This window comes from Vicia villosa, linkage group LG7 (assembly GCF_029867415.1).
Source record: "Vicia villosa cultivar HV-30 ecotype Madison, WI linkage group LG7, Vvil1.0, whole genome shotgun sequence".
Lineage (NCBI taxonomy): Eukaryota > Viridiplantae > Streptophyta > Magnoliopsida > Fabales > Fabaceae > Vicia > Vicia villosa.
The window spans coordinates 109415384-109428041 of NC_081186.1; the positions used below are offsets into that span (position 1 = coordinate 109415384).

General features: G+C 36.4%; 2 protein-coding genes across 2 annotated transcripts; one reads left to right on the top strand and one right to left on the bottom strand.

Moving 5' to 3' along the window:
- Positions 1-1378: 1378 nt before the first annotated feature.
- LOC131618252 (subtilisin-like protease SBT3) lies at positions 1379-3779 on the top strand. The gene has a single exon (XM_058889515.1). It carries the CDS (start codon positions 1389-1391, stop codon positions 3675-3677), a length of 2289 nt encoding a protein of 762 aa, XP_058745498.1. The 5' UTR covers positions 1379-1388; the 3' UTR covers positions 3678-3779.
- A 3062-nt stretch (positions 3780-6841) lies between these two features.
- On the bottom strand, positions 6842-12255 carry LOC131619973 (uncharacterized). Its single transcript, XM_058891005.1, has 6 exons — positions 12227-12255; positions 8239-9129; positions 7554-8131; positions 7186-7419; positions 6930-7069; positions 6842-6871 (listed from the first exon to the last, which is right to left on the bottom strand). The coding sequence occupies exons 1-6, from the start codon at positions 12253-12255 to the stop codon at positions 6842-6844; spliced, it is 1902 nt and encodes a 633-aa protein (XP_058746988.1).
- Between the last annotated feature and the right edge of the window lie 403 nt (positions 12256-12658).

The following is a 12658-nucleotide window of genomic DNA, read 5'->3' on the forward strand; positions in this document are numbered from 1 at the left end:
CTCGTTGTCGTGAGATACTTGACATGGCACAGACATGCATTGTCGATGGTTTCTTCCCTGAGGGGTCTGATCACAGGCGTATACTGGATGATATCATGCGGGTCGTAGATGGAGTATTTTTGTAACGTCGACATCGTGCCAAGATAGGTGAGGCACTTGACAGTAGGGGCAAAATAGCCAGCAGACGACGTGGTGGACGTAGAGGAGGGGCCAAAGGCTGAGGATATTATCCGACACACAATAGTGATGCCTATGATTTTATTGATGTGTGTATTTTGATTACATTTATGTACTTTATTTTGATTATGTATATGATACTATTTGGATGATTTATACGATGTATTCTTTTGGTGTAGTATATCCTATTGCCTTTAAATTGCACTACTTTGATGTACTATAATTAGATGTTATATTTTTGTAAACAAAATTGGAGTTTTGGAGTGAAATGTGGTTGATTTAAATATAACAGTTAGTTCCGTAGGTACATCTACAGAACACTGTTTTTAACATTTCCTATAGATACATCTACGGAAGATTTACTGAACTGAATTAATTTGAATTTTTTCAACGTTCACTATGTTTTTAACGCTTTCGTGGATGTACCTACGAAAAAAATCAAATTTAAATAAAAAAGGTGCTTTCAGATGTGCATATACGAAAACAGGAGGCATAATTGGAATTTTACGGGGCCTAAGAATATCAAGAGGTTCATTGAAATATTCTCCCAAATTAAAATTATTGTTTTAAACAAATTTATTTAAAAATACCAAATCAATATTCGAAAACATATTCTATATCTTTTAAGGAAAAATATAATATTATTTTAAATATATTTATTGATAATAATAAATTTAAATTTACAATGATGTATTTATCCTTTATTTGTATTACCACTATTATATAAAGAAATTTCATATTTTTTAGAAAATCTTTAAAATAAAACCAAAAAATGAAATCAATATTTTAATCTTACAATTATAATTAAATCAATATTTTTTTGTTTCCAAAAAAAATCTATTTTACTTTAATTAATTACTTATTAATTATATTAGACAGTTTTTTTTTTTGAATAATTTTGAAACAACTCCCCATTATGGTGTTGGCTTTACAGTTTTGACCAGTTATTTAAATATATTATAATTAATTCGTTCAAGGTAATCCTTTATTTTTTGTCAAAAAAAAGGTAATCCTTTTATTTTTTTTTTTTGCAAAATCTATAATTTCCAAATATACCATCCAATGGAGATTTTAACCTATAAACAACTTGAATATATATAAAAATTGTATATTGAATCGTAGACAACAATGTGACTGCACTTTTTCTGTGCTCTTGTAAGATTTATATACATTGTTTTGATAGCTATCCACATTCAAAACATCTTTCAATCATGGCTTCAAAAATTTGTCTCTATTTGTTATTCTTCTATATTACAAGCCTTCAATTTGTGATTTTCACATTTGCTCAATCTGATAATTATATCATTCACATGGATTTATCAGCTATGCCAAAAGCATTCTCAAATCAACATAGTTGGTATCATTCTACTCTTTCTCAAGTTACTACTACCAACAATAATCTCAATTCTGCTTCTTCTAAAATCATTTATACATACAGTAATGCTATGAATGGTTTTAGTGCAAATCTATCCCCTCAAGATCATGAATCTCTCAAAAACTCTCATGGTTATGTTTCTTCAATGCCTGATTTACCATTGAAGCTTGACACAACACACTCACCTCAATTCCTTGGCCTTAATCCTTACAAAGGAGCATGGCCAGCTTCTGAGTATGGCAAAGATGTCATTGTTGGTGTAATAGACACTGGTGTCTGGCCAGAAAGTGAAAGTTTCAAAGATGATGGAATGACTGAAATACCTTCAAAATGGAAAGGGAAATTATGTCAATTTGAAAACTCCGACAATTCATCTTTTTGCAACAAGAAACTCATCGGAGCTAGATTCTTCAACAAAGGCTTCTTAGCGAGATATTCCAACATCAGTTCAACAATTGCGAACACCACACGTGACACAGCAGGTCATGGAACGCATACTTCAACAACGGCAGCAGGAAGCAAAGTTGATGGTGCATCTTTCTTTGGTTATGCAAATGGAACAGCAAGAGGAATAGCCTCATTGTCTAGAGTAGCCATATACAAGACTGTGTGGGGAGCAGAGGGAGATGCAGTGTCATCTGATATAATAGCTGCAATTGATGCTGCATTATCAGATGGTGTCGATGTTCTTTCAATGTCACTAGGCTATAATGATGTATCTTTGTACGACGATGCAGTTGCAATAGCTACATTTTCAGCTATGGAAAAAGGCGTTTTTGTGTCTACATCAGCGGGGAATAGTGGACCTTCCCCTCAATCTCTTCACAATGGATCGCCTTGGGTGATAAATGTTGCTGGTGGTACTTCGGATCGTGAATTCTATGGAAATCTTACACTCGGTAATGGAGTTTCACTCACTGGCTTATCTTCTTATGTAGGAAATTTTTCTGCTACCAATATACCAGTTGTTTTCGTGGATGAGTGTGAAAATCCTGAAGAACTAACCAAAGTTAAGGACAAGATTGTAGTTTGTGAAGACAAGAAAGGATATGACGTTGAAAGTCAATTTTATTATGCGTATACCTCAAGAGTTGTTGGAGCTGTTTTCATTTCAAACGCATCGCAACATGATCTATCACAATTCTTATGGTATCCGCTTCCATCGATTGTTATTAATCAGAAAGATGGAGAAATTGTCAAAGATTACATACTGAGGAACTCTAATTCTAGTAAAATACAAAACATGTCTTTCAAGATGACATATTTTAGTGCTAAGCCATCACCTAAGGTTGATTCTTATAGTTCAAGAGGGCCATCAAATAGTTGTCCATATGTGTTGAAACCTGACATTACAGCTCCTGGTACATCAATCTTAGCTGCATGGCCTGCAAATATTCCTGTGTTGGATTTTGGCACTAAAGTTTACAACAACTTCAAGTTTTTATCCGGAACATCTATGGCATGTCCTCATGTTGCTGGCGTGGCAGCCCTTTTAAAAGGAGCGCATCCTGATTGGAGCCCGGCCGCTATTAGGTCAGCCATTATGACAACATCAGACATACATGATAATACTAAGCATCCCATCAAAGACATTGGAAATGATAACAAAGATGCAACCCCTTTAGCATTGGGAGCTGGTCATGTTAATCCTAATAGAGCACTTGATCCTGGTCTTGTTTACGATGCTGGAGTACAAGATTACGTTAATCTTCTCTGTGCACTTAACTTCACGCAACAAAACATCACTACCATTACGAGAACCCCTTTCAACGATTGCTCTAAACCTTCCTTAGATCTTAACTACCCTTCTTTCATTGCTTTCATAAATGCTGGAAATACTTCTGTAAGGACAACTCATAGCTTTCGCAGAACAGTTACCAATGTTGGTGAAGGAAAATCAACTTATTTTGCTAGTATTACTCCAATTAAAGGGTTTAATATCAGTGTTGTACCAAATAAGTTGGTCTTCAATAAGAAGAACAGGAAGATAAGCTTCAAGTTGAAGATTGAAGGACAAAAAGTGACAGAGAACAATGAGGTATCTTTTGGATATCTCATTTGGAAGGATGGGAAACATGTGGTAAGGAGTCCTATTGTTGTAACTACCCCCAGTTTCAATTTGTAAGTCACCATATATGAAATAAAATTAATAGATTAGTGCAAGTTTAACAAAAAATTAGCACTTCTTACAGTTTGGTATTACATTAATGATATTATATTCTTAAAATGCCACCATCACCTAAGTTTATAGCAATTTTGTTGTGATCCAAGGTGACAAGTCCACTTAAGTTTCGGTTTTATAGTTAGACTAATATCTATAATATTTGGACATCAAGATTAATAGTATATGCTTGAATTTTCTTGGATGGTGAACAGGGGCGGAGCCAGGATTAAAATCTAGGGTTTTCCGAAAATGAAAGTAAAATATATAAAAAAAAGTATGAAAAAATTCTAGTCTAATCGTAAATGCATTCTTCTCTTGTTCATTTCTTGAAAACACTTGATGATATCCATATCATCAATTGTATTAAACACCTCTTTCTCCACAAATATCACTAAGAAATCATTTAGTCATGGAGTAGCCATTCTACTTCTCAACTCATTCTTAACATATTTCATCTCCGAGAATACTTGCTCAACACTTGCAGTGACCACCGGTAAGGACAAAACTAGTTTGATAAGTGTGTGTGGTTATAATTAAAATCTAATAATTAATGATGATTTAGAGTTCACGATTGATTGACAATATTATAAATATCAATTATATGGTTAGTACATACAAATTAAATTTATAAAAAAATAAAGTTTATGCAAAAAAGGTTGAAGTGGTTAGAAGAAAAAAGTTAATTCTGTGTTTTCATTTGTGCCGATTAAAAATAAATTATTTCATTTTATTTATAGTTAAAGTTTTAGTTGAAAAATGAGATTAAAAGATAAGAAAGTGATAATTAATTTAAGTTTTTTTATTGAGATATAAGAAAAAAAATCTATAATGAAATAGACTAGCACTTAGTAACACCTGGCGTTAAAATTCCTAATAAATATGAAGGAAAAAAATTAAGGATTTATTTGAGTAGGCATAATCTGTCTGTTACAGGTTTCGAACTCAAAACCTCTTGTATAAAACTACCAAAAGCTTTTACCATGTGGGCAAATTTCTATACATTTAAGGTATTCCATGGAATACCCTATACCCCCTTGGATCCGCCCCTGATGGTGAAGTCAGTTTAAGGTATCAACAACTTAGATGATCTTTTTGCAGTAAACTTCTGGTGGAATTAAATTTCTATCCTGCATCAATATAAACCCTATGCAAGAACCTCATCATGGAGCAGATAAACTCTATGCACGAATAAACAACTTTCTATGCTGCATATAGACAGTTATTCTTGACAGAATATGAGAATATTCTTAAAATAAATACGTAGATAATTGTAGTGATTATTATAGTGTAACTACTACCTTAATTATATGGTAGAATCTCTCATGTATTGTTGTATATATTTTAACCAAATCAATGAGAAAGTATGCAGTATTCGTCTTACATGGTATCAGTAGTATCATGATCCTAACCTAAAAATAACATAGCCGCACCTCTCAAATTTTTTCTTCAAATGCCACATCCTTGAAACAAAATACCACAAATGCCATGGATTGAAAAGAATGCCACATTTCTGAGGTCTTCTGTCAAATGAAATGGCGTAAGAGACCCACATTTTTTGCAGCTCAGTAGACTTACGCCATCTTATTTGGCAGAAGTCTACTGAGCTGCAAAAAATGTAGGCCCCTTATGCCATCTAATTTAGCAGAAGTCTACTAAGCTGCAAAAAATAAGGGCCCCTTACGCCATCTCATTTTGTGGAAGACCGCAGAAGTGTGTGGCATTTGTGGTATTTAATTTCAAGGCTGTGGCATTTGAACTGAACCACGACTGTGACCAGCATTGTCATCATTTGAGCCGTTTGTGGTGAGGAGAGCAGTACCTGCAGCGTTGGTTGTGGCTTATGTATGCTTCTTAGTCTTGCGGGTTTCTTCGAGGATTAACCTCGATTGTGCCTCATGAAATAGCGGCCAAGGATTACTCTGTTGAATGAAAATAGAAACACCATGTCAAAGAGGAAAAGGACGCGGTCAGAACAAAAACAACAATAGGGGCAGACATGGCGGTGGTAGAGGAAGAAGTTGAAGTAACAACAATCACAATAGTGGACAACAGTATAATCCACATCCATGTCAACAACCTTACTAATGGGCGGGAATTAAACTAAACAATTATCAAGAAACTTAACCATAATTAGCTATAAACAACGAACAGACAATAATAAATAATAGTAATAAACAATGAAAAGTGATCAATTACTCACAACCAAATCCGTGTGCGGTTGCCATGGAAATTTGGAATTCAATCCCTGAGGAGTCGTTGGGCTGTTTGAATGCAAAGTTGCGCAATTACCAGGCCGTTCCTGCTATGGCTTGTCCCAAGGGCTGGATTGTTCAAACAAATGCTGGCTGTTTTGAAGAAGGGGTGGTTTCCTTTGGTTGTGTCATCCATGATCCTACTTCTAATATTTTCCTTGCTGCTAGGAAGAGAATTTCCAGTATTACGGAGCCCGCTAATGCTGAAATTCTGGCTATTGGATGGTCATTGCAGGTGGCAAAAGATTTGGGACTTAAGGAGTTTGTTCTTCAATCGGATGCATTGGCCGTAGTGGACTGCAATAATAGTTTTGTTACATATGCGGATTTGAATCCTATTGTTCTTGATTGTAAAACATTATTATCAAGCTTTAGTAATGTTTCTATTATATTCATTAGTAGGACATTTAATGCTGATGCGCATCAGTTAGTTGGCATTGGCAGAATTTTAGAATCCAGAACATGGACGGGACATATTCCCACTATTGGTCCTTCTATCTGTAATTCCTCTTTCCTACTATTGGTCCTTCTATCTGTAATTCCTCTTTCCCTTCGGTTTAATGCAATATTGTAGTCAGTGGCGGAGCCAGAAATTTTATATAGCCTGGGAAAAAAATTTAACTGAACGTTACATGTGACAATATATAAATAATCATAAAGTGTGCTACATAAGAGAGATGAAACCTCACCTGCAAATAGTGTGCTAAATAAAATTAACAGGTAAATGCCCTCTCCGAGACTTCTTTGCGGTGAATGTTCGAATAATATCAACATCTTTAAGTGACTTGAATATCTCCCGCTCGGTGTAACATATCATCAAGTCATTGAACCACACGTCGTTGATCTTGTTGCGCAAATTAGACTTGATAATCTTCATTGCTGAAAAAGCTCTTTCAACGGATGCTGTCGACACCGGCAATATCAAAGCCAACTCAATGAGCTTGTAAACCAATGGAAATACCAAATATTTCTCAGTTTGAACCATCTTCATAGCCAAACTTTGAACATCTTCACAAGAAGTAAAAGAAGCATGCCTTTTTACTTGATGTACATAAGTCTCAAGTTGCTCCCTTATTGTTCCACGATCATCATCAGAAAAGTCTGCATGATAAATATTAGCAAGACGAGCAAGCTTATCAACATCAAACTTGGAAAAAGAGTTCTTGGGGTCAAGACATGAGAAGCAATCCAGCACAATGTTACTTCCTTCACAAAACCGGTGATCCATCTCCACACATATTTTGTCAATAGCAACATAAAAATCTCTGCACGGTAATGGTGAAGATTAGTGACAGTCCTCCCTTCTTTTCTTGAACGTCCCCGAACCGGTATTTCTTCATCCATATTTGGCACCGGAATACTTTGAGCCAAACAAAATTCTTGGACATCACTAAATAAATCATTCCAACCACTCTCTCTCAGTATAGCCAATCGAGCTTTAACATCATCAACTAATTCCATAGCAAGCACAATATTAAGATCTTTTGTTTGCAAGATTTTGAAAGTTCATTAGTGATACCAAACAACTTTAACATAAGCTTCAAAATGAAAGCAAATTCAAAGCTCTCCATTTTTTCTATCAAACCCACCGCTTGAGATGGTCCACGTCCATCTTCATCAATACTAAGCACCTCTAACACGGAGGACCACGTCTGATACAAATGAATCAAGGTAGTATAATGTGAACCCCATATAGTATCTCCGGGTCTAGCGAGACTAGATGATTGGTGCAAGCCCTTTCCTTGAGATATCTCACCACTCTCAAGTTTATTCAAAATATCTTGGTGCTGTGCCTCCTTCAAAGCATCCTTTCTCTTGCAAGATGCACTTGTTGTGGTTACAATCAAGGAGATGTACTCAAAGAAATCATGAATAGATGAGCAACTACTAGCAACGGACACAACCACCAATTGCAAACGGTGAGCATAATAATGGACATAGAAAGCATAAGGATTTTCATCTAGAATCTTTCTTTGTAAACCATTAAAATCACCTCTCATATTTGAAGCCCCATCATATCCTTGCCCTCGTATCCTTGAAATAGATAACGTATGACGATCGAGAATACCATAAAGAGCATCCTTTAGTGCCTCAGATGTAGTATATTTGACATGATGTAGAGAAATAAATCGTTCCACAACTTTCCCTTTATCGTTCAAGAACCTAGAAAAATAAGTAAAAATTTAAATGTATTCGTCTATGTTTGAATGAAATTTACAAGTTTAAGTTAATAATTGTAGTAGTTTCAATAACAAACTCATTGTACTAACCTCAACATCACCGCCATTTGTTCTTTGACAGATATATCACGTGACTCATCAATAAGCACAGAGAATTGTCTATCACCAAGCTCTTCCATAATCACCTTGGTAACTTCATGTGCACAACACGTTGCAAGCTCCTTTTGAATGTCACCGGAAGTCATAGTGCAATTTTTTGGACCACGATCAAAAGCATCTCTTACTTTTTCATCATTAGATTTTATCCAATCCACCATCTCTCTAAAATTTCCCTTGTTTAGAGAAGTAGAGCTTTCATCATGGCCACGAAAAGAAATGCCTTGTGCTATGAGATATCTAGTACAATCTAAAGAACAAGTTAAACGGATCTTATACAATTCTTCTGATTCCCTAGTTGCTCTAGCAAAGATACTTGTCACACTTTGTCTTTGATTATTATAATCATCATAGTGCTTCACACATGAGTTGTGCTTACTATCATGACTACCAATATGATCTTTAAAGCCTTTAGATGCATGCTTCCAATCTTTAAATCCGTCTTTGTTGAAGACTTCATAACCAAAGTGTTCGGCCCTCCCGGGCGGCTTAAAGAGAAAGCAATAGAAACAATAAGTTGCATCCTTCGACTCACTGTATTCAATCCATGTATAATTCTTATACCATGCTTTACAAAATGCTCTTGAATACTTCCCAAATGGAGTACGAGGAAATCTTGCTAAATCAGGTTGCGTTGGACCCTTCAATATATATGCCCTCCTCACTTGGTCTTGAATATCCGAAGCATACACATGAATTTGTTTCCTACATCCTGGATCACGCACAATCTCATTTGGATTAAACTCGTTGGCCACATTAGGGGGTGTTTCTTCTACTTCGACTTCCGGTTGCTTAACATTCACTTTCCCAAAAACTTCCTCATCTCTGAAATTTAATGATTTAGTGAAACGAATTTTTAATTAAACAATTTATAACACGCAAATTGACAAGACCAAATAATTAAATAAAATAAATAATTCATAACCACAAAATTAAAAGAGAATTTTATTATTATGAATGACCTATTAAATTAACCAAAATCTTTGATACTATATTAGAACCCCAAAAAAATAGAGTAGAGTTTCTGTTAAAATAAAAACTACAATATAAATATTAGAAGAAAAATTGAACTATCATTCATTCTAAATTAAACTATGTAAAATTGACCTATATTGAACTATGTAAAATTGACCTATATTGAACTATGTTTTTTGTTTTGTTTGGAAAAGACAATTAAAAAGAATACTCTAAGCACAAGACAGTGGCAAGAGATTTCCAAAACCAACATAAAGATACAGTAGCAACAAGTAAATTGAATTGAAGTACTATTGTTACATTATAATATAATACTAATATCTAATAAGAAGACAAATTAAGAGAAAGAGAAGCATATTACCTTGCTAGTGCGAGCTGGAACGTAAAGGAGATAGGAATAGCCGAATAGGAACAGTCGAACAGACAGCAGCAGGTGCGGTTCAGAGATAAAAAAAGGGTTTTTGCGGTACTTTTAGTTTTGTTTTTTATTTATTTCTGTTTTAAGTCATAAATATTTAATTGGGTTGGGCCTGTCTGGACCATTGGGTATTCATCTATTTTAATTTTTACACCCTTACTTTTACTAATTTTGCCCCTAGTTTCGTTTAAAAATCGGCTATTAAATTTAGGGGAATACAAAGAAAATAGGGGTTGAGCCCGGGCGCGTGCCTGGGCTTGCTAGGCTATAGAACCGCCCCTGATTGCAGTTTCATTTTTAGTTCCTCCTAAGTTTTGGCAACGGAGGCCGGAAGGGACTAAAAATGAAAACTGCTCTATTTATAAGGACCAAAAACTAATTTAACCTTAAAAAAAATTTAGGAGTGAAATATTTAGGAGTGTTTGGATTGACTATAAACAAAATTGATTTTAAAAAATTGATTTTTGATAAAATTGATTTTAATAGAATTGAGTTTATAAGAATTGAGTTATATTTGAAAACGTTTATATAAAAGTGAGTTAAATAACAAATTTCAATGTAAACAACATGTTTAAACTCAAAAGCTACACATTTTAGTTTCAACTGGAATTAATTTTGGAGTAAAAAATAAACAATTGTTGTGATAAGTGAAGAGTGACACACCGCGTCAGTCAGTAGTGAAAAATGAATTAAAATTCACAAGAGAACCATCAGGATTAGGACCACACAATTGAAGCATACTTAACTACTAGATTTTTAGGTTTATGTACAAAAATTGGTATATCAGATTTGTCAAAAAATTCCATATACCGGATTTTCCAAAAAAATCTCGTTTACAATAACATTTCTCGAATTTTTTAAAATCTCCGATAATACCAACGAATCTCGCAACTTTCGGATTTTCTTAAAAATCCTGTAAACTTTTAAATATTTCTGGAATTTTCCTACAAATTCGATAAAACTTCAAATTATTTATGAATTTTTCCTAAAAATCTAATAAAACTTCAAAAAAAAATTCTGGACTTTTTCCAAAAAATCTCATAAAACAAAAAAATATTTCCGGATTTTTTCTAAAAACCCGATAAAACTTAAAAAAAATCCATATGTTTTCTAAATATTTGATAAAACTTCATAATGTTTCCCAATCTTTACAAAAAAAATTCGATAAATTTCAAGAAATTTTCGGTAAAACATTATACTAGTGATCTTACTTGTGACCAGAACCTGAAGTGGGCCAGCCGCGACGATGAGATCTTCACGCATTTGGTGGAGGAGGAAAAGGGGGTTTGTACCTGCAAGGCACTCCAATGCTAAAGTGAGAAAGGGTGCAGAGATACAAAAGAGCAAGAAGGTAAGAGTTTGAATTATTGGATACCTGACCCTCTAGTGAAAAAGGGTATTTATAGTCCCCAGCGCTGGGCAAAGATCCCCACACTGGGACGGATGTGCAGGCCCATAATGGAGACTGCCAGGACCTACGTGTGTAGTGGAGACCAGCACGTGGTCTCTATCCTGGGTCAACTGCCCCGAAATACCTGGAGGGCACGGTCTTTTTGGAAGCAGGAAGATTCTGTGATATTTGGAAAGGCGTTGGCATCAAACCCTATGAGAAGGCGAGGTCCTCCTCAGACATGAGGAGGAGATGCCTTCGCACGGTTATAGATGTTCGGCCCCTTATTATAGGGACTCCTTGCAGCACCAAAAGGGGAGGTCCTCGTCAGACAAAAGGAGGAGACGCCTTCGCACGGTTATAGCTGCTTGGCCCCTTACTGTAGGGACTCTTAGTAGCACCAGAAGGGGAGGTCCTCGTCAGAAAGGAGGAGGAGATGCCCTCGCACGGATATAGCTGCTTGGCCCCTTATTGTAGGGACTTCTAGCAGCGCTAGAAGGGGAGGTCCTCCTCGGACATGAGAAAGAGATGCTCTCACACGGTCATAGCTGCTCGGCCCCTTACTTTAGGGACTCCTAACAGCACCAGAAGGGGAGGACCTCCTCGGACATGAGGAGGAGATGCCCTCGCACGGTCATAACTGCTCGGCCACTGATGCTAGGGACTCCTAGCATCACCAGAAGGGGAGGCCGTCCTCGGACATGAGGAGGAGATGCCCTCGCACAGTCATAGCTGCTCGGCCACTGATGCTAGGGACTCCTAGCATCACCATAAGGGGAGGTCCTCGTCAGACAGGAGGAGGAGATGCCCTCGCAAGGTCGTAGTTGCTCGGCCACTAATGCTAGGGACTCCAGGCATCACCAGAAGGGGAGGTCCTCCTCGGACATGAGGAGGAGATGCCCTTGCACGGTCGTAGTTGCTCGGCCACTGATGCTAGGGACTTCTAGCATCACCAGAAGGGGAGGTCCTCGCCAGACAGGAGGAGGAGGAGGAGATTCCCTCGCACGGTTATAGCTGCTCGGACCCCCTACTGTACCTAACGGAGAGGCAGAGGCGTGATCTGGGCAGCCGTGTGCTCGGCGGAGGGGCAGAGGCCTAGGCAGTTGTGTGCTCAACGGAGGGGCAGAGGGGAAAATTGCCTTCTACTGGTCCTAGCTAGTTGGGCCATCGTTATTGGACTGCTTTGGACTTGGAAGTGGATTGGGCCATACCTAGCCATTTGGCCAGTCCAGAACAACTAGATTTTTAATTGTTTGATAAAAAAAAGCATAAAAACTCTTTCTTGTAAAATTATCGTACCCCATTTAAAATAATTTTTAAACTTTTTGTTTCTTTCGTTTTTACATAGAGAAATATTTTACGGAATGTGAAAATTTAAAAGGGAAATAACATAAAGGTAAATTTGTCATATAATTTTTTTTTGGAGGTCTCAGGTATGAGGGGAGGTGAAGGAAGAAACCTCTCTCTGACTATGTATTGGGCTTTCTTTCAACCTCATCAATTAGATCTATATCTCTCCAAAACCATGATATTCTCAAAAAAAATTATTTTATTTTTTTTTGCAAAAGAGA